The sequence below is a fragment of the Schistocerca gregaria genome, chromosome 2 (genome assembly GCF_023897955.1).
Source record: "Schistocerca gregaria isolate iqSchGreg1 chromosome 2, iqSchGreg1.2, whole genome shotgun sequence".
Lineage (NCBI taxonomy): Eukaryota > Metazoa > Arthropoda > Insecta > Orthoptera > Acrididae > Schistocerca > Schistocerca gregaria.
Genome location: NC_064921.1, coordinates 445,986,362 through 446,009,018, shown reverse-complemented (window position 1 = coordinate 446,009,018; position 22,657 = coordinate 445,986,362). Strand labels below are relative to the sequence as shown.

The window sequence follows — 22,657 nt, the reverse complement described above, 5'->3', positions numbered from 1 at the left end:
AGTGACAAATGATGTCACCTCATCACTTTCCATCAGAAAAAGTGGAACAGAAATACAAGAAAATTCCATAAATTTTCATATTGGTCCACTAAACATAAGACACTGTTTAACTGCGTAAGCTGACTCACATTTGCGAAAAAAAACTACCTATACGTAGTTAAAATTTATAAAATTTACCATCAAGATTGATAAACATAGTCAAAATGTTTGTGTTTGCTACTGAAGAGTAAAACACGAAGTCATGTGACATATGACAAAGAAATATTCTATTAATAAAGCCGCATGAAATTCCAACAGTTGTTCAATATTATGTTCTGATAATTTTTCATATGGATGAAAACATTATACTGAATTTTTTCTAGCCTTTCACTTAATAAAGTCTTATAAAATAGAATGTGAATCTATTGACTGTACAGTATACTTCCAATAGCTTAAGTTCACAGTCAAAACACTGGTTCTTAAAAAGGTGGTGACCTGAAGACATCTTCATCAACTAGAGTTTTGAAAGCTCCCTTTCACCACTGGCTACAAATATAGGTAATGTCAAGAGGATCCATAAGCTTACAAAAGTTTTGAGAAAAATGTCAATAAAATTAATGTTTGTAATATAAGATAAAGGACTTAGTGAAGTACTTCAAGCAGGAAGAATAGATAGCAACATCAAAACTTCATTGTTTTATTCCTTCCCACTGATATATTTTATCACCATGACATAACACAACCTCAGGAGCCAAACTTACATCTTAGTTCTACATCACATCAAACATCTTCAGATCATGAATATCATACAGAAAGCCGAAGCTCTTACTATGGCTGTCCATAAGCTCAAATCAATTTTTTAGAGAGTAGACAGCCGTACTGACAATAAGACAGAAATATAATTGCTTTAAAGAAGCATTTTACTTCACTTTCATCAATAAGTTGTATTGAATCATATTATTTCTTTGTTTTCTTATATGGCCTTTAAATATGTCTGCTTGTGTCTGTGTATGTGCGGATGGATATGTGTGTGTGTGCGAGTGTACACCTGTCCTTTTTTTCCCCTAAGGGAAGTCTTTCCGCTCCCGGGATTGGAATGACTCCTTACCCTCTCCCTTAAAACCCACATCCTTTCGTCTTTCCCTCTCCTTCCTGAAGAAGCAACCATCGGTTGCGAAAGCTAGTAATTCTGTGTGTGTGTTTGTGTGTTTTGTTCATGTGCCTGTCTGCCGGCGCTTTCCCCCTTGGTAAGTCTTGAAATCTTTGTTTTTAATATATTTTTCCCATGTGGAAGTTTCTTTCTATTTTATTTACATCATCATTAATTTGAACCCAACAATTACGTTTGTTATTGTCTCTGTTGCATTTCGAAATCTTCTCTATCGTCTTACTTTCTCTTTTCGTGGCCTTTAAATATGTCTGCTTGTGTCTGTGTATGTGCGGATGGATATGTGTGTGTGTGTGTGTGTGCGAGTGTACACCTGTCCTTTTTTTCCCCTAAGGGAAGTCTTTCCGCTCCCGGGATTGGAATGACTCCTTACCCTCTCCCTTAAAACCCACATCCTTTCGTCTTTCCCTCTCCTTCCTGAAGAAGCAACCATCGGTTGCAAAAGCTAGTAATTCTGTGTGTGTGTTTGTGTGTTTCGTTCATGTGCCTGTCTGCCGGCGCTTTCCCGCTTGGTAAGTCTTGAAATCTTTGTTTTTAATATATTTTTCCCATGTGGAAGTTTCTTTCTATTTTATTTACATCATCATTAATTTGAACCCAACAATTACGTTTGTTATTGTCTCTGTTGCATTTCGAAATCTTCTCTATCGTCTTACTTTCTCTTTTCGTGGCCTTTAAATATGTCTGCTTGTGTCTGTGTATGTGCGGATGGATATGTGTGTGTGTGCGAGTGTACACCTGTCCTTTTTTTCCCCTAAGGGAAGTCTTTCCGCTCCCGGGATTGGAATGACTCCTTACCCTCTCCCTTAAAACCCACATCCTTTCGTCTTTCCCTCTCCTTCCTGAAGAAGCAACCATCGGTTGCGAAAGCTAGTAATTCTGTGTGTGTGTTTGTGTGTTTTGTTCATGTGCCTGTCTGCCGGCGCTTTCCCGCTTGGTAAGTCTTGAAATCTTTGTTTTTAATATATTTTTCCCATGTGGAAGTTTCTTTCTATTTTATTTACATCATCATTAATTTGAACCCAACAATTACGTTTGTTATTGTCTCTGTTGCATTTCGAAATCTTCTCTATCGTCTTACTTTCTCTTTTCGTGGCCTTTAAATATGTCTGCTTGTGTCTGTGTATGTGCGGATGGATATATGTGTGTGTGTGTGTGTGTGTGTGTGTGTGTGTGTGTGTGTGTGTGTGTGTGTGTGTGTGTGTGTGTGTGTGTGCGAGTGTACACCTGTCCTTTTTTTCCCCTAAGGGAAGTCTTTCCACTCCCGGGATTGGAATGACTCCTTACCCTCTCCCTTAAAACCCACATCCTTTCGTCTTTCCCTCTCCTTCCTGAAGAAGCAACCATCGGTTGCAAAAGCTAGTAATTCTGTGTGTGTGTTTGTGTGTTTTGTTCATGTGCCTGTCTGCCGGTGCTTTCCCGCTTGGTAAGTCTTTGAATCTTTGTTTTTAATATATTTTTCCCATGTGGAAGTTTCTTTCCATCCTTTTTTCCCCCTAAGGTAAGTATTTCCGCTCCCGGGATTAGAATGACTCCTTACCCTGTCCCTAAAAACCCACATCTTTTCGTCTTTCCCTCTCCTTCCCTCTTTCCTGACGAAGCAACCATTGGTTGCGAAAAAAAAATTTTATTGTGTCTATCTACCAGCGCTTTCCCGTTTGGTAAGTCATGGAATCTTTGTTTTTAATATATTTTTCCCATGTGGAATGTTTCTTTCTTGAATTTATTGATTCATGTTTCTTCAGCATTTTGATTTGGGAAGTGGTAGCAGCCTAAGGCCGTATACTTGGATCCATCCTACCAGCATTGTCCAAAATGTGTATTTTAACCGTTCATTGAAAGTATTACAAAAGGAATATTTATTCACATGGTTATAAGATCAAATCCTATCTGTTCATGATTTCACTCACCGCCGAGATCCTGCATGAAGAGATTCAGTGCAGACGAGAACAATTCACACGGTATCTGGAGGAGTGTTCCTGCATTGTCACAGTCGAGACTAAACACAATGGAATTAATGTGAAGGTAATGAGTCAGACTTGATAGGCACATATTGAACTTGGTTTACTTCTACTAAAAATATTGTGCTTCGTGTGACAGATCAACAATTTCTATGGTTGCAGTGGTTTTTTGGTACCACACACTACTGGAAGCAGCAGTAAGTAATGCAATTTATGTTCATTGACCTTGAATGTAGTGATATTAATGGTCTGTTAATATTGATATCAGTTAAAGTTCACCATGGACAGATTCATAAGTCTTCTTATCCAGGGTCTAAAGCACCTTTGCATCTGCTATAACACTATTACAGAGCTTTGTGGATCTGGTGGATACTACTGTACTAGTCCTGTGAACAACAAAACCTGAATTCTTGAAGCTTTCTTGGAATACTAATGACACTTTCTCTTCTAAAAGCATATACTTTAGAATCTTATTAGCTTCATAAGCAGCATCATACAATTGTTCAGTGTAGTAACTAAGAGTCTTCAAGGCATCGATTAGACATCCCCAATAAGTACAGCTGACATGTTTTGCAGTCAGATTAGATATGTGCTTTTTAAAATACCTCATCTTCATGCAAAAGCATATAGAAACATGAAAAAGTTGACAGGAGTAGGAAACAATAGCAGTGCACTGTTCATGGCAAAGTTTAACCAGTGAGGTCCATATGGAACAAAAAAAGATTGAGGGTTAATGACTTTAATTATTTTTTGAACTCTTCTATTTTTTCCCTTTCATATTCAAACCATAATCGTATCCTTGACCTCTCACATTTTTCAAATAAATCTGCTGTTTTATCGACTCATTTAAAAGACCATTGTTTAGACATTCACTGAGCATGTCTCTAACTGGAATACAGACAAGAAAATGTTCTTTGATGATAATTCTGTCATTATACTTTGATCTTCTTTAATTCCAAATGTATTTAAATTTTTTGTGTTGTATGGATATAATCTCTCAGAACAGTTTACATTTATAAATTTTGCTTGTCATATCCTGGGTTAAAATAGTTTCCCGTAGACTTCCTGCTTAAACATTACTTGTAATCCCTGCATGAAGTACTGATATAGCACAGCTGGGCCGATACATATGACTGTACAGTTCTGAACCACACAGCTACCAGGAAAGCCTACTGCATTATTTTAAACACAATATATGATGGAAGATCAATGAGAGATCACAGCAACAAGGATATTTACTGTCAAACTAACTCTGTAACATGTTTTCCCACAAGAAACTGATGTTTATAATGTTATAAACTATTCACCTGATCTCAGACCCTAGGATATTTCTGACCATAGTAAACTCAAAAGTGAATTGTGTAGTTTTGTCAATATTTACAAGACAATCTGAGTGTGTTTCAAGAATTCTTAACACACTGCAGAGACAAGTGCAGTAATGTCTCCAAATGTGATAATAACACGTGGAATACCACGTTTAATAGGTACAAGTGTACAACAGTTTGTAACATGCAACATGCTGAAGTAATACTGTATTTCTTGTTAAGGAAATTTGAGCCCAATTAGATAGGGAGTTAAACAAAGAATTTGCATATACACTGAAATCTGTGACAGCTCACAACAAAATATTTGCAACTATCTCGCAAACATCTCATTTACAGGTGCAAGTTTACTGGAACGTTTTTGTTTATCTTGTAATGTAATTTCACTCATGTTAGTATTCACTAGTAAGTATGATACATCCTGTACATAAATTTTGCACTTGGGCCTCTGGTGCCCCTCTCAGGTTGGCACCACAAGCAGGTGCTTGGGCCTTAAACCAGCCCTGTACACAATAGTTCATATGTGGACAGCGTCTTCCATAAAAGTAAGTTACACAAGGATGATGTAAATTATGAATTCAAAATAATTACTTACCGATAGCGAGTTGGCTATCATATTCTGAAACAGAGTATCATCACACATTTGATCATGATGCTTAAAAGGATTTATGGGAAATCCCGTGTGAAGAGGTCCAGAGGAATGATTGCAAAAGGTGAAGAGACATGCATGGGGGGTTCACTATTTATTAAAAGAGCCTACACAAGCAATTGTGTATCCAGACTTAAACACTACTGTTTATCACCGGATGTAATAGGAAGGTGGAAGAAAGGTAAAATAGGGGTTTTGGGGCGTAGGATCCCAAAAATGTGACAAATATAAATTATTCCAGAGAGTGATCTTCATAAAAGGCAAAATTAACATTTTGAAAATTATGGCTACTCTCTTTCTGACTCATGTATTGTAATTCTCGTAACAGATTTTCAAAATTAAATTGATGAACATCATATGAAAAAAAGGAGAATCATTTCAGTACTATACCAAAAAACATTCAGGTATCAATAAATAATGTCATTGTAGACTGACACTACGAGAACATGTAACAAATTACACAGAAGGTGACAGGTGAAGTTTCGAGATTTTCAGGTTTTAGAAAGGCAAAAATACTCACTGATTTAAATATTTGCAGGAAATTTACTGAATATGCTGGATGAGAGGATAAATGAAATTAGTCTCTAGATGACTCAGGAAATGATGTGAAGCATGAGGAGAAATATTTATCCATAGATTGGTAACCATTTGTTAGGGGATTACGTTGCCGTACACTCCATGATACCAATCTTAAAAAAGCAAGATATTTTATGACACACAAGATCTTAATGTCTTTCCATCTACCTAAGAATCTACTGGAGAAGAAATATCATTGGTGGGAACAATGGTTTATCATGACATCAGTAATGAGGTGAAAAAGCCCAGTGCTAAAGTATACTCCATGATCATCTTGTGACTGGTAAGCAACTGGGAATCCACCTTGAATGTATATCAAGGAGAGAAAAGCAATATCCTATGCATTTTGCATAACAAATCGACAGTATGCAAAAGAGACTCCAAAAACACTTTTCTTGTAACAGCACAAATAGGAGTTTAAGTGACCAAGAAAATGACAAACATGTTTCAAAAAGCTGAATGTAAGATATGGCCAGTGAATATTTTCTATAATAATTTGGTTACTATACACCTAGAAACAATGCAACACAAGAAAAAGTTACTCATTCTGCAGCTAGTTGATAAGTTTTATGGGGTGAAGGTGAGGGAGGATTGTCCAGTAAGCACAGCATGCAAGAGTGAAAGTAACTCCAGACTCAATGGTTAATGAAGAAAAGAAGTGCCAAACTGGCAAAAACAACACAACTAGTAACTTATGTGAAAATGCTGCAATGGCCTGTCCATAAAACAAAACTGATTGCAATAATTGCAGAAGTAAGCACTGCTGAATAATAATAATAATTATTTATATGTAAGTAATCAAATAAAAATAAACAGTCTTTCATATTTATGAGATCAACAAATAAAACAAAATTTAATATTTGTAAATTTCTTTTACAGGGATCAAAAACTGAATTCTTGCCATTCTTGAATGTACATTCTTTGACTTCCTAGTGTCAATTATGGTAATGCAGATATTACCAGTATCCAGATATGAAGGCATATTCCTTAGATATGGTACAAATGTTTCTACTCATGAAAATACTAAGAAATTTGGTGAAGAATTCTTGGGCTTCCAGCCGGATGGCGGTGTCTTTAAACTGTGATGTTTCAACGAGTGACATAATCATTACCTTCTGGCGAAGTGCTGAGACTTTGCGGAGGCAGATCCCTTTATACCTGCAGCGTCCCCACCACCACCTGGCCGCGGGAGGCTGGATCCAGAGGAACCGGTGGGCGTGGTTGGTGTGTGTCTCCGTCAGAGCATTCTGGACATGTCTTGCGAGATGCGACCGGAACGCACTGACAGACATGAACGCCGCACCTGCTTCCCCCTCCTCCCCGCCCACCGGCTCCTCTGGATCCAGCCTCCTGCAGCCAGGTGCTGGTGGGCATGCTGCAGGTATAAAGGGACCGGCATCCGCAAAGTCTTGACAATTCGCCAGAAAATGATGAGTATGTCACTCGTCGAAACATCGCAGTTTGAAGACACCACCACCCGGCTGGAAGCCTGAGAACTCTTCACCAGCTGCATACGCCGGGAAAGCATACATTCACTCTAAAAAATTTGTTGCTAGCAATTACTATTTAATGGCGCTTACAGATAAAGGAATGTTTAGCAAGGTGACAAAACAGATCTCTTGTGATATGTGTCATCAACTGCCATGCACGATATTATTCCATGGCGTATAATCCAAAGTACGCTACCAACAAATTTAAGATGGAGAAATATTCTTCACATATGAGTAGATTTTAAAGCAAAAACAGAATTAACTAAACAATGGAAATTATTCCAGTTCTAGGATGGAATAATGACAATGGAAACAATAATTGCTACACACACACATACACACACACACACACACACACACACACCAAAAAAGAGGGGGGAAGTAAAGAGGCCGTGGGTGTGTTGGTGGAACAGAAGGCTGTTGTGTAGTGCTGGATTGGAAGTAGGAAAGGGGACAGACGGGTGCAGGATGGCGACTAACAAAGTTTGAGACCAGAAGAGTTACAGGTACATAGGGTATATTACAGGAAGAGTTTCCATTTGTACATTTCAGAAGATGCTAGTGTTGGTAGGAAGAATCCATATGGCATAGGTTGCTGATGCAGTCATTAAAGTGAAGCACGTTGTGTCAGGTAACTTATTTAGCAATTGGTTGGTCCAACTGTTTCTTAGCCAGTTTTTCACTGGCCATTCATGCGGATAGACAGGTACATTACACGGCTGCTCTCACAAATAGCTCTGCCTTTGATGGGATAGGAGCTGCCTGTTATCTTACTGGAATAGGTGGCAGTGGAAAGATGTATGGGGCAGGACCTGGATCTAGGTCTATTACAGTACATGAGGCAAGAGGTTGCGACATGGCGTTGAATAGGGATGGACGAGGATTTGTGTAGGTTCAGTGGGCAGTGGAATATCACTGTGGGAGGGGTGGGAAGGATAGTTGGTAGGGCATTCCTCATTTCAGGGCACAACACGAGGTAGCCTAAAACCTACTGGAGAATGTGATTCAGTTGCTCTAGTTGTGCCATGAAATGAGGAATGTTCTACCCACTATCCTTCTCACCCCTCCCACAGCGGTATTCCACCGCTCACAGAAACTACACATCATCCTCGTCCACCCCCACTCAGCCTCTGCTCCTAACCCCTTGTCTCATGGCTCAGAGCCCTATCATATACCTTGATGCAAGACCTGTCCCATACATCATCCCACCAGCACCTACTGCAGTTCCGTCAAAAGCATCACCTATCCCATTTTGATGGGATCCTGTGAAATCGCTCATGTTATATACAAGCTAAGCTGCAACCACTGTGTTGCAATCAACATGGGAATGACAACTAACAAGCCGTCTGTCCACATGAATGGCCACCATCAAACTGCAGCCAAGAAACACCTGGAGCACCCAGTTGTTGAGCATGCTGCCCAACACAATGTTCTTCATTTCAATGACTACTTCACAGCCTGTGCTATCTGGATCCATCCTAACACCAGCTTTTCTGAACTGTGCAGGTGGGAACTCTGCCTGCAATATCCCCTAGCCCTCCTGATTACAAACTTCGTTACTCCACTCTCCTTTGTCTACTTGTCCTCTTGCCTGTTCTCATCCCAGCACTACACAGACTTCCATTCCATCAATGCACCCATGGTCTCTTTCCTCTCTTCTTGTCCACTCCCCCTCACACCGACATCCGTCTAACCTCCTGACTGTACCTAGCTACCCTATCTTCCCCCACCTCATCTCTGTATGTTCTCACAAGCAGCACTTCAATGTCTGCCCACTCCTAACTGTGTTACAACTGCCCCTCATTGCCCTAGCCTGCTCCTTATCCCAAACAACCAGACTGCTTCTCCCAACATGTGCTGTTGCTTGCTGTCTGTCCTCTGTAGCCATAGACAGTGGTCATGTGTGTGAGATCCAATTTGGTGAGTAGGAATCTATATTTTTCATAATACTGTCAGAAACGGAATTCAAAGAGCCAAATGCACCATGCGGATCATCAATCATTCAAAATGAAATTTACTGTAACCTCTTTGCAAATACAAATATTTACAGTTCCACCAGGAAATGAAACTCAGTATTATTGATCATGCCAAAAATTAACAAAGTGGACCTCACTCTCAATCACCATACCTCCTCCAACTTCCTGCACTTTAATCAGAAAGTATAAATTATGTAGTTAAATGAAAGCAGGTTTGCATGAAGATTGATCATGTTCAGTCTTTGAGTAATACAGTTCACAGAAAATTGTGATGATAAAGAAATGGATGCAAAATTGTGTGCTAAGCATGAAAAAAAGTATATAATGTACCTTCTTCTAGTGAAATTTTTCTCCAGTGATACTACTTGCATCACTTATCACTGTTTCATACATCCGCATATGTTAAATGCAGTTTAGGAACATTCTATAAAATTAGACTGTTGTTCTCTTTCTTCTTCTCCCCCCCCCCCCCCCCCCCCCTTCATACAGTTTGGACTTCACTATTTTATGTGTGGAATTCATTAAGGTTGAGAAGTTCCGAGACTCTTAATACTGTCATATTGGTTCAAATTAATGGCACTTGTATACAAAAAATGAAATTACATGTACAATATATTCTCCTTCATTTATTTACATTTTCTTTTAATTAGATCATGAATACCTTGCAAACACTTATGTCTAATAATCATACAACCTGCTCAAAGCATAACAACCATGCACAAATTTCACACATCTTTAAATCCTATTAATGTCCTCTGTTTAATCCAACACAAGTGAAAAATTCAACAAGGTAATATGAAGCATTCATGCCATAAAACAGTAACACATTTGACATGATATTTGGTAATATTTCTTTTTATTCATAAAAACTATATGAGCTGTAAATGCTGCAAAATTTTCACAAACTCAGACAAACAAAACAACATAATATTAAATATGGCTAATCTCTGTTCAGCAGTCTCTGTTCATGTATGTCTAAACCAAATGAAACTTTAAATGAAAGATAGATTATCAACAACACAATGGACAGACATGGCTGTAATTTTTTCCTCGGGCTTAAGAATCATGGTATTGTGAAATGAAAAATATGACACAAATGTTTAGGACTAATGTTTTCTTCTTTGGTGATCAGGAGAACAGGATGTTAAATGGCAGAAACTGAGGCAATGGAATAGGTCTCTTGAATCACAAATCATTAAAAGTCAATAAAGGAACATAATACAATGTTATGTTTGAATATCAGAAAAGTCAAAGTAGTAAATAATCATGAGAATGCAGTTGAACAAGGACTGATTTTAACTGGGAACACATAAAAAAAGGGGAAGAGAATTGTATCCACAATACTTTTTAATAAGTTCATTGGCATTTATAAGAAAGATTAACAAAAAGAGAAAATAGAATATGTGAGGCTGTAATGTAATAATTAAGTAAATGGCGTAAGGCATTGAACAGAGATGAGTTCGGCTGAGAGAAAAATGAAGAATAAATGTGTAGGGGTAACAAACTGCTACGAAGGGCAAACTTACAGCAGAGACCTTTGAGAAACACTGATATTAGGATAGACAATTTAAATGAGCTGAACAGTGCAATGGGCAGAAACAGAGCATTACTTAGTTTTTATTTGTGACAGAGCACTTCCCTGTTCTTGGGTTGACCTTTGTGACTTTCATAAGCTTTAGTTTGAACTTGTTTGCATATCACAAAATTAGCAATTGAATGGGTATATGTTGGTGAATCATCAGCAAACACCATCATTATGTATATTTCCTAATACCAATGAAAAAAAAAAAAAAAAAAAAGATAACTGTGTTTAAAACTTAAGATTCTGCATAAACTCTTATTTAGGTACATAATAGTGCCACTGTATTTTCAAATTAAGTATATAATATTCCTCTATATTTACTGAGGGTCGCTTAAGACTTACTGTGGAATAGCAAAGTTTACTATGTAAATAAATTAAAAAAAAGGACAGAAACAACAAAATGTCTATTTGGTGTGGTTTTGTGCATGCTCCAGCCCCCCCCCCCCCCCCACTCTCTCTCTCTCTCTCTCTCTCTCACACACACACACACACACACACACACACACACACACACACACACAGTGACAGGTAATAAGCTCACAGACACATTTGTGTTGATACAGTAAATAAGTTCAAGCACCATTCAGCTATGAAGCTGTAACTACACAGGAGTGAACACACTGAGTCTTTGTTTTGGCTTGAACAGCCCAGCACAAAAATTCAAAGAAATATTAACAATTAAAAACAATATAGGCTCTAAATCAGAACAAAAAACTGAAAATAACAGATATATGTGATGTTAAAATTCTTTTGAAGTGTAGCATTTCTTGCTTGTTTAGTCTGTACAGTACTAACTAAATCTGTGAAAGAAGATTTTAGTGCCACTTCATTTACTGCCAAAACAGAGACATGTTCACAGAATGCTAAGCATGGTATAGACTATTATTTGCTACACTGCAGCTACGTTATTTCAACAAAAATTGAATTTATTTTAGCTTATACTGCTTGTAGTTAAATGGCTGCAGATCATAAAATCATTGAATCCTCTTTTAAGTACTCAAACCACAATATAAAAAATGAACAATGACCTACACATATTGACAATGTTTCAAAATAGAACATCTAAATATTTAAATATTAGTCTTGATAACTTACCACATACAGTCACAACAATGATTACATTAGCACATATTCATACAATGAAACATCTCTCAAAGCAGCTGCTCTTATTATTGATATTTAGGCATATGAGGTAATCCTGTATTGAAACCAAGTCCTGCATAACGCACTTACACCTATCTTGGTCCTTATTGTCAAACACATCACGAATGCAAGTAGGTATGGTCATTAACTATGAGATAGACAAGCTACCACAACAGAGAGAGATATGAAGAGTTAACATTTCTTCGTTACTGACTCAGTGTTCATGGTTTTCCTCTGGAATCCATTCAGTTAACTCTGCATTCTGAGTATATCATTAACTTACACCACACTTTCACAACTATTGTCACAACTTAAATAGCCTAACACTTCAGTACAAATCTTATCAGCCAAAGAACACAGCTTCCTACACGTATAACATGAATTTCTCTTCAAGCACTTGAAGAGGGCTTTCAATAAAATTTTGTGATTCAGTAGCTTGTGCTATTAAACCTTCCACATTTATTTCTACAGGCTTGTTACTGCAAGGATATTCTTTGTTTAGTAACAATACTTGCTTCAACATCCATTTTGACAAGCATTTTAGATAAAATTGTACCACTGCCAGTGACCTAATACTGGTAATGCTGAAGACCATTACAGCGACAGTTAAAAAATTGAGTAAAGCAAATAAGTAACATTTTACAAATTATGTTTCCAAAATAACCAGAAAGGTAACTGACAGCTAACTATTTAATGCTGTTCTAAAATGCCATAGGCCTGAATAGCAGGAAATATGTATAAAGTTTACAAGATATTACTTATACTGTCTTTTCCATTCATTTTTGACGTAACTTCAGTTACATATTTCCCGAAGTAATTTAAGATGTTTTAAGCCAAATCTCTCATTATAAGTAAATCATTTGATCAGTTAGTAACCAAATTAATCACTTCATAAATAAAACAAAATTTTGAGGTGCTGATAAAGATTCAATAATTGCACCCAGAATGTACATAACCAATACACCTCTTTAGTGTGATTGTTGTAGCACTACACTGAAAATTATCAGTGTAGAAATGGCATATGATTTGCATCTACTAGGCTGCAGGCAAGAACATACAAAAAACCAAAATATAAATTTAATTTTGCAGTTTTTCTAGGTACTGTCTGAATAGTCTCCAGGCAGCGAAAATGTTTTTCTATGCGAAATGCTGCAGGTAATGTCGTAAGTGGTAGCAGGAACCACATAGAGTATCTAAGACCTAGAGCCACAAATAAAATATATGGGGTAAAAAGGAGAAATGCATACAAAATGTGTGAAGCTGTTTGTCCAATCAATATAGCAAGTGTTACAATTCCAGCACGGCTGTCACTTTCCAGATCTCTTGTATTGTTGCTGTGTAAGATAGCTTCTGTGTTTAACGCTAATGGAATTGCATAATAAATCGTTCCCCAGTCGACATGCCCTGTCTGGGACATGAAGGAAAACAACACTGATATAGGTCCAAATATAATGAGTATTATAACGTCACCTAATGCGATGTACTTCAATCCTATTCCACCAGTATACAGAAATGAACTAGAAAGTCCGCCAAAATACACCAAAGCCAAGTGTTCCATTTTTGCCGGTGAAACTGCTGCCAAGCAAATAAACCCAAGGCAGCCTGCTGCATACAACATTGCACCAAGTGTAACAACTTCATCCTTAGACAAAATATGGTCTACAAGGATACGATCATCACTCTTTCGTCCATCTATACCCTTCACGTAATCGAAGTACGTGTTCACAACATTCCCAGCACCATGCACTGTCACGACTGTAAACAACGTCAGTAATAATATAACCCAACTGAAGTATCCACACTTGTATGATAGTGCACATCCCAATAAGGTAGGCATCAAAGACCCGCTTAAGGACCAAGGCCTTAGTGCCAAAACATACGATGACAGTTTCATAAACTTCGGTTTGGCAGTAACTGTGTGGTTTGCCTCTTGATGGCGAATATTGTTGGTTTCTTCTGTCCCCATATCTTCAAAAATGATGTACCTACAAGTAAAATAAGTGATTAACAATAATGGGTACAAAAACCTCAAGTGTTGCTTTTACGTCACCAATAATTTCCATTCAAACTTACGTTCATTTAATAATATCGACAATGGTTTTACAGAATTCTGCCTCTATCCGCGCTCAACATAACCATTGGATAAGGTTAGAATTCGCTTTCGGGAAACCAATACATGACAGTATGCCAATAAAATGATAAATTGCTCACTACCTCAGAAGCTCTATTTTAGAGCGAAATAAAGCTTAGCAGAAATAGGTATTTAGTGTTTCCTGCTATTCCATGACACTCGGCATTTGCCTTCAATTTACAGAACACATTGGTGACGTGTTTGTTTGTAACCTACAACAGCTAACAACAATCTGTGTTTGATCATGAAAAGAAATACGTTTACGTAGTGCTTTAATGACCTCTACAATTGTTTATAAAACTGCCTCGATTTTATTTTAGGTAAAAATCGCCTAAATATTGCAACACTATCTTTGACATATCAAGCATCTATGACGCTAAAGTGAACATCTCGACACGAGTAAGCTCTGACGCATTCTAGAGAAATCGTCAGTACGAAGTTTCGATCAGTCGAACAACGAACGACTTAGTGTGTCTGTGTGGGCGAGAGAATTTTCCTTCAACCAAGTGAATTTTTGTCAGTTTATAAAGTGAAATTTCGGTGCGATGTCGCTTTTTGGATCGCTGATGGGGGATTTTGAGGAGGACCCTTTCTTTGGGTAAGCATAGTTCTGTAGTTTTACGAAATAAGTGTGAAAATGTTTACATTTTTAATTGTATAGTAACGATATGTTTTGTATTCTGGTGGATTGGAGAGCCCATGGCTATTTCACACAAAGTAAAGTACGAATTTTAAGTTCAAAAGCAGCGCTAAACCGTAGAGAGAAGTTTAGAGCCGTATTGTATGTATGTTATGGTTTTTCAAACTGCGCCATTTTACCTTTCATCGGATCACTAAAAGCGTGGAATTTATGCTCGAAGTCAAATCCTCGCTTGATTATTAATTTAAAATTAAATTCATGTTTGTGTTTTAAAAAAATTTCAGCGAAAGTATACGATAACTTAATAATTGCCGTTTTCGTTTAGTGCCTGAAGCATTTATGCTGAAGAAAGAATGCGTAATTTCGAATTTGAGCTTTAAACTTTTGAAAAAAGAGATTTTCCAACCGAGCAGGAACTGTCAGGTAATGTTAAAATACGGTTCACTGGTTGAGAATAGTAGGGGAAGAAATTACAAAATATATATACCGGTAACTTTGTTACTGGCGTTCTATGACTCTCGGAAACACGTAATCATTTTCTAAATGCAGGTAATGTCCTGGATCCTAATTGTTTCTTCCATAAAAGCTACGCTTGCCAGCAATATGACAAGCTTTTAAAATTGTGTGGACATTCCTCCTCGTGCATATTGAAGTTTGTGTGAAGGGAGTAGTCTTCCTTGACAAGTGACGTTACCAATATATTTTTTAACGTCTGCCGATTTTTAATTTTGTAAATGAATTTGTGGCTTTGTTATACAGGCGGTAACTGCGATGTGTTTGTTGGTATGTTTTGTTTGTGTTTCGTGTGTGGTGTTTATTAACCCTTCCACACCTGACTGTTTGTCGAGATAGAAATTTTTTTTTACATTGTGATTCTTTTAGGTAATTTTTAACTTTTTTAAAATTAAAAAATGAAACAGTTATATGTACTCTTTTTCAAGGTAGTATAGCAAGTCCAGTGGATCTGTCGACGTTTAACTCATTGCAGAGGGAAAAAATTAGTTAGTACATACATGTGAGTGCTTTTTACCCACACAGTAGAATAAAATTCATCATTTTCCTAGTCAACAAAATAGTCTATAAGAAATTATGTTCCGTGCCCTTTTAATTTAAATGAAACAAATGGAAATAATTCTTTTCCTTGGAGATAGCAAGATGTACATTGCATTCTGGGAATTTGCAAGTAGTAGGTGCTGCACAGTTCTCATGAAGTGGCAAGTGTTCTGCTGAAACTCTTCAGGTAGTCTATTTTCTCCTCGTCACCTTTGAACACGAGTGTGTGGAGGTGTAACGAATGGTTGGCCTTGTTTTTTGGGAGGGTATCCGTCCCACTTAACACCAGAAAACTAGCCTGCTTCATAAAGAAACTGTTAAGTTGGTTTGGCACTTGTCTTGTATTCTGTCCAGCTCTATACCACAGCAAAATCCAACAGCGTGGAAAGTAGCTCCAAATGTCTGTTTCTTTGATGTCATAAAAATCCTGTAATATGACATCAGTTGTTTAGAGGGGTCAACTCCCTCTCATTCTGTGACTTTACAATCTGTCTATTAAAGTTTGAACCTAGAACTACTGTGCTGTCAACCCATTTTATCAGTGTTATGACATTTGTGCTGCATAATTCTTCTGAAAAAGCACATTTCTTCAGTTGCCTCCTTGTGTGGCATTAGAGCAGAATTAGCAAGATAATTTAGGCCTACTCTGACAGTTCGGGCAGTGCAAATGTTTTCTTGTGTCAGCGCTTTGAAATTTTGTATGATGTTGTCAAAATGTTATGCGCTATTTCTCTTTTTATTCTCTGGGTTGACAGAATTACTGTTGATCCTTGTTCAAAGATTCCAAAAACTCAGTTGGCACATCCTGATGAATAAAGCTATAAGCCTGTCCACGGTTACAGTATAACATGTACATTTTCATACCCCCTTGGAGTTATCTTACCTTTCACATGCTTATATATATATATATATATATATATATATATATATATATATATATATATATATATATATATATATATATATATATATATATCCTGTAAATGGGGTCATTTCCTCAGTTGCTAACTCTTCTGTTAGAGGTAACTGTAGACTTCTGTTATGCCCAGCTGTATACATGGGCTGAACTTTAAAAAACAAACATGTTGTGAACAAGATCCAAATTTATTCTCAGTTGGAAGAATCTCCCTGGCCATATCATTTTAAGAATAATTGCAGTTTCATTGCTGTGTCCTAATACATTCAAATGGTGGGCAATTTTAGAGTTCCTTTTATTATGTGAAGTTAAACAATGTTTTATTTCTGCAGATGTACTCTGAAGGAAATTGCTTGTTTGTTCAGTTTTTAATGCATGTGTGTTCATCATATCAACTGTAGTGCTGAAGAGGTAATTGGAAATGTACATACTGAATTAAGTTGGTGAGAGTAACTCCCAATCTTCAGTAAGTTGTTCTCAGTCAGAACATGAATCTTAGTTTTGAAACTGGGCGTTGGCTCCACTTGATGCCCCATTTTTCCAAATAATTTTTTGTGTCACTGATTTCATTGTTTGTTATTTATGACTTTGTTGACCATCACTGTTGTCATTTCTAGCACTCCTGAAAGCAAGGGGATTGCTAGTTCTACAAGATTCGCAGGAGAGCTTGTGTAAAGTTTGGAAGGTAGAAGACGAGGTACTGGCAGAAGTGAAGCTGTGAGGACGGGGTGCGAGTCTTGCTTGGGTAGCGCTGTTGGCAGAGCACTTGCCTGCTAAAGGCAAAGGTCCCGAGTTAGTCTCGGTCCGCCACACAGTTTTTAATCCACAAGGAAGTTTAATATCAGCACACACTCCGCTGCAGAGTGAAAATCTCATTCTGGAATATTGAGGATAAGTTTGGGGAAGTGACAGCGCTGTCAAAGGTGAGAAGCCATGCAGTCTTTATTCAGACAGCATCCTCAGCCCAGTCCGGGGCGTTACTCGCTTGTGACTGGCTGGGTGATAGTCCAGTTCCTGTCAGTCCCCATGAAAGTCTCAACATGGTGCAGAGGATTATTTTCCATTGCGACCTCCTCTTGCGGTCTTACGACAAGCTCTGCGCCTATCTAGAATGGTGGGGTGTTCACTTCATCCAGTGTGTTTACAGGGGGGACAGACAACAGGGTTGCTAGCGGTGCCTTCATCTTGGCCTTTGAGGGTTATTCATTGCCTGAAAAATTCAAGGTAGTGGTTTACTGCTGTGATGTTAAACCATATCTCTCTCCCCTACATGGTGCTTTAAGCAGTGGAAATTTGGGCACGTCTTCCTGCTGCACTTCTAATGCCACATGTCAAGACTGCGAACATCTACAGCATCCAGACCCTCTCTGTGTGCCTCCTCCCACTTGCATCAACTGCGGAGAGCAGCACTCCCCCTGCTCGCCATATTGCACAGTACTCCAGAAGGAGTGGAAAATCATGGAATAAAAGCCCATGGACTGGTTGACTTACCAAGAGGTTAAATGCAAATTTGAAACATTACACCCCGTTCAAACGACGTTCACATATGTTGTTGCTTCATTACCATTGCCATCACAAGTAGCAGTTATACCACACTCTGTGCCATGAACAGTGGGGCCTCCAGAATGCACCTGCCCCCTTGGTGGTACGGCAAAAATCTCCTTCCGTTGCTCCCAAAGTACCTACTTTGGGAGCAAGCTCACCCCCCCCCCCCCCCATGGCAGAATACATCGGTCCCCCTCCCCCAAGCCAGAAAAGCAACAGCCTCCTTATGTGCGGAAGGGTTCCCTTGGGACCCCCTCTCCCAAGGTCTCCACTAATGACACAACAGACACTTGCCAGTGGCTAAAGGAGGTGAAATCTACTGGGTGAAGATCTTCATGGTCTTCCTCCGTGCCTGAAGCTACTTCCGAGACATCATCCTAGCAAGCCCTTAAAGAGAAGTGAGAGGGTAAGGAAACAAAGAAGTCTGTTAAGAAAAAGGACCCTCTGGTGGCCCCAACATGACCACTCCCTACCAATTCTGCAGATGAGGTGGAGACCTCAGTGTCCCCTGAAGACATGGATCTCACTGATGTCTCGTCTACGATAGGAATGGATACAAATACTCAGGTGGTGGCAGCAGGTGACCCTGAAGTGTAACCTGCCTTCTAGCATGTGTCATGCCTTCTCAGCTTCATATCATCATCCTCCAGTGGAATTGTTGCGTTTTTCTCCACCGCCTGGCAGAGCTACGGCAGCTGTTAAGTTTTACACCCGCTTTCTGCATTGTTCTCCAGAAAACCTGGTTCCCGGCAATGCAGACCTCTGCCCTTTGTGGCTATAGGGGATATTAAGAGAACCATAGTGACTATTATAGTGTCAGGTGGAGTTTGTCTCTGTCCTGAACTGAGTAGTCTGTGAACCCATGCCCCTTCAAACCCCTCTTGAAGCTGTGGCTGTCAGGATGAGGATGACACAACATATATCTTCCTCCAGCTAGTGCATTACCCCTGAATGCATTGGCTGGACTGATTCATCAACTCCCTAAACCTTTCCTACTTTCGGGAGATTTTAATTCATCAGGTGGCACTGCACTTACTGGTCAAGGCAGTGATGTCGAAACTTTCTTGTCTCAACTCGACCTCTTCCTCTTAAATACCCCACACATTTCAGTGTGGCTCATGGCACTTAACCCAGATATTTATGTATTTCTCTGCAGCTCAGAACTTATCCCATCTGTCCACTGGAGAGCCCACGATGGCTTGTGTGGTAGTGACCACTTTCCCATCTTCCTGTTACTCCCCCAGCGCCATTGTCCCGGACGCCTACCAAGGTGGGCTTTAAGCAAGGCAGATTGGGACACTTTCACCTTTGCTGTCACCATTGAATCTCCCACACATAGTACCATCGATGTGGTAGTGGAGCAGGTCACTAGAATAATTGTTTCTGCAGCGGAAAACATGTTCCCTTGTTTTTTTGGGGTGCCCCTGGTGGTTGTCAGAAATTGCTGAGGCCATTAAAGTGTGTCGGCGGGCTCTGCAGAGACGTAAGTGGCGCCCTTCCCTAGAGCACCTAATAGTTTTTGAACAACTCCGTGATAAAATGATGGAAACAGGCGTGTTGGGAGAGGTACGTCTTGACCACTGTCACCTTCCCAAGTCTGGACGAATATCAGCGTGTTTGTGGTACCACACTCCGACGGGTGTTATTGGCATTAACATCAATGGTGTGTCGTCTATCAATGCAAATGCAATTGCCAAGCACTTAGCTAAGCACTATGCTTGAGCCTCTGTGTCAGAATTATCCCCCATCATTTTGCACCCTCAAGTGGATGGAAGGGAAAGCCCTCTCGTTCACTGAACGTCACAATGAACCCTAGAATTCTCCATTTACAGAATGGGACCACGCCAACGTCCATGGACATTGCCCCCGACACAGCTCCTGGGCCTGATCTGATCCACAGCCAGATAATTAAACAGCTATCATCTGACTCGTGGTGTATACAACCCAGGACATCTGGGAGAAAACTGAGAATTTTTTAGAGTTCCGGGAATTGTTCATTGTTCTAGCTTTCAGTTAAATTTTTGTAATTTTGACAGGTAAGAATCGATACTCTAACAAAGGATATTACTGTATCCCACTACTGCAACAATAAAATGTGAATGAGAAAAAACGAAAATGAAACGTAAATTGAAAAGTAAATTTGCCATATACAACAACAAAACACAGTGCTCATACAAGCATTTGCCAACATCAAAATATGTCAAAGGCCTTAGGAATACTGTGCAATGCTTCATAACAACAAATTGCCTTCAATGAGTGTGACATGACAACTGTTTACATTAGATTCATTTTAGCAGTTACAAGCGGGCCCATGTGCATGCACAGTTGAGTGGCGAATGAGTAGTACCTTCTCCCATTTCTGGCTACAGAAATGTGGCTGTTGACTGTGTAAGCAGTTGCAGCAAGATGCAACTGGGAAAACTTTTACTGCTGCACCCAAGCTGCCACATTCACACATGTGCAGTGGGCCCAGATCTATGAGGGTTGGAGGGGGGGGGCACCAAATTCATTAAGAGGAGGATAAAACCTTGTTTCACAAAGCACCTAGCATCCAGCACATGTTGGTCTGTTGATTGCTCATACGATTTTTATGCATATTCCTGTTGGTTTTCGAATCCACTCCGTAAGTTGATTTCGGAATGAATCATAAGCTGCATGGGGTAGCTGACTTGTCACGGTTCGCTTGGCTACCCCCATCTCAGGGTTGAATCCTTCCTTGGGCATGAGTGTGTGTGTTGTCCTTAGCTTAAGTCCTTAGCTTAAGTTAGTTAGATTAGGTAGTGTGTAAGCCTAGGGACCGATGACATCAGCAGTTTGGTCCCATGGTATAAAAAAAAGTTTCTTTTGAATGCGTGCTTAGTGTACATGATGTCTGTCAGGGGAATCCTCGTTGCATCTCGAAATAAACTTTCCTGCAGGCAAAAGGGGACCGCGCTATACAAGTGAACGCTATTTGCTGTCTGATTATGTTGTTTGGGTTTGTGGATGATCAGCGTTATTATAATTAGGCCTGCTAGGGAAATCCATAGATTCAGTCTAGCAGAGTAGAAATAAACAATTAACAGAATAACAGATAAGAAAGATTACGTATTATCTTCTCGGTGTATCCAGGAAAATGAAATTTTGTCAAATTTTTGGCCAGATCACTACACTAGTAAGGACCAGTTGTACAGTCCCCATCTAGTGGCCACATAAGTTCTATTCTGGAAGTAGTGCGGAAAATGGTTTATTCTGGAAGTAGTGCGGAAAATGGTTTATTCTGGAAGTAGTGCGGAAAATGGTTTATTCTGGAAGTAGTGCGGAAAATGGTTTATTCTGGAAGTAGTGCGGAAAATGGTTTGTATGAACGTAACACCGAACTGGATAACCAAACCAGTGATTCTGGTAGGGTTAGTGAAATTGACTGGTGAATAAGTTTTGACAAAGGCAGAAATAGTTCTAGAATTAGTCAAGACAAGATTGTGCATTAGAATGAGGAAGGGAGAGAAACAGGGACATCACACAAATTAGGGAAGAATATGTAGATTCCAAATTTATATAAAAATCTCATACTACTACTTTTCAATCTCATGCTCTATAAACTGTAGTGTATGAATGAAACGTGAAACTACTAACATAAAGCTTTTTGCTTTTAGTAGGCCTAATAGGCATTTTATGTTGGTCTTCGTGAATTACATTGTCTTTTTATAAAAATGACCATTTGTGCCAAAACAGTCTCATTTATTTTGTGTGTGTGTGTGTGTGTGTGTTTTTTACAGTTTCTGCAGTGTTAGAAAGACCTATTTTGTTTTAGCTAGCAGACAGTGATAAAATAGAAACCACACCAGTCTTGGGTACTATTCATATTAACAGCTTACTCAGTATTAAACAGCGATATTTCGATTTTTCATGTAGCTAAACATTGGACGAATTTTGATAAGCTAATAGATTCTGTCACAGAAAGGAAAGCACCCCATGTAAAGTTGTAGCAACATTAGAGATAAAACAATGCTAGGAGCTAAGGATTCAAGAAATGTGTACTGTATTGCTTGTCTCTTGTCTTTACTGGTTTTATGTATCCTATATTTAAATTTTGTCACCCAAAACAAAGTTATTAGCTGAAGGCAATAAAGAGTGCAAATTTTCTGAAGAGTTCTTGTTCTCCAGATTACAAATAATTCCATCCAGTATTAATTGCGAGTTTTGTTTTCTAGAGGGGCAGGATGTCAAACTGGGCAAGTGGGAGCAGGAGAGGCACTACAGGACATATTAATTTCCTCTGTCCTGAATATAGTTTGATGACATCCAGTACAAAATACACACATTTAAATTCCACGTAGCAAAATACAGTGACGTGTGATAGAAGAATGCTATGTGAAGAGGGGTGGCACTGCACTCTGTCACATTTAAGGCCAAATAACATGTCTTACATTTCCTCAAACATATATGTTTTATGTATCAGAAAAATTCAATTTTTTCAATTTTTGATGTCTTATCTCAAACGCTCTAAGGAGTGAGGCTGGGTGGGGGCAGGGGTGCCAGTATCT

At 38.9% G+C, this 22,657-nt stretch overlaps 2 protein-coding genes across 4 annotated transcripts in view; one reads left to right on the top strand and one right to left on the bottom strand.

The window, feature by feature from the left end:
- Positions 1 to 9,727: 9,727 nt before the first annotated feature.
- On the bottom strand, positions 9,728 to 13,812 carry LOC126325401 (ubiA prenyltransferase domain-containing protein 1 homolog). Its single transcript, XM_049995171.1, has one exon. The coding sequence runs from the start codon at positions 13,810 to 13,812 to the stop codon at positions 12,850 to 12,852; it is 963 nt and encodes a 320-aa protein (XP_049851128.1). The 3' UTR covers positions 9,728 to 12,849.
- Positions 12,927 to 22,657, top strand: part of LOC126325417 (myeloid leukemia factor) — a 135,999-nt gene continuing 126,268 nt past the window's right edge. For 2 of the 3 annotated variants that reach the window (XM_049995173.1, XM_049995174.1), the window contains exon 1: positions 14,361 to 14,575. In XM_049995173.1, coding sequence (XP_049851130.1) covers positions 14,523 to 14,575 — 53 coding nt within the window. In that variant the 5' untranslated portion in view covers positions 14,361 to 14,522. Of the gene's footprint in view, positions 14,576 to 22,657 lie in introns of all 3 variants that reach the window. The other variant, XM_049995172.1, reaches the window with a different exon arrangement.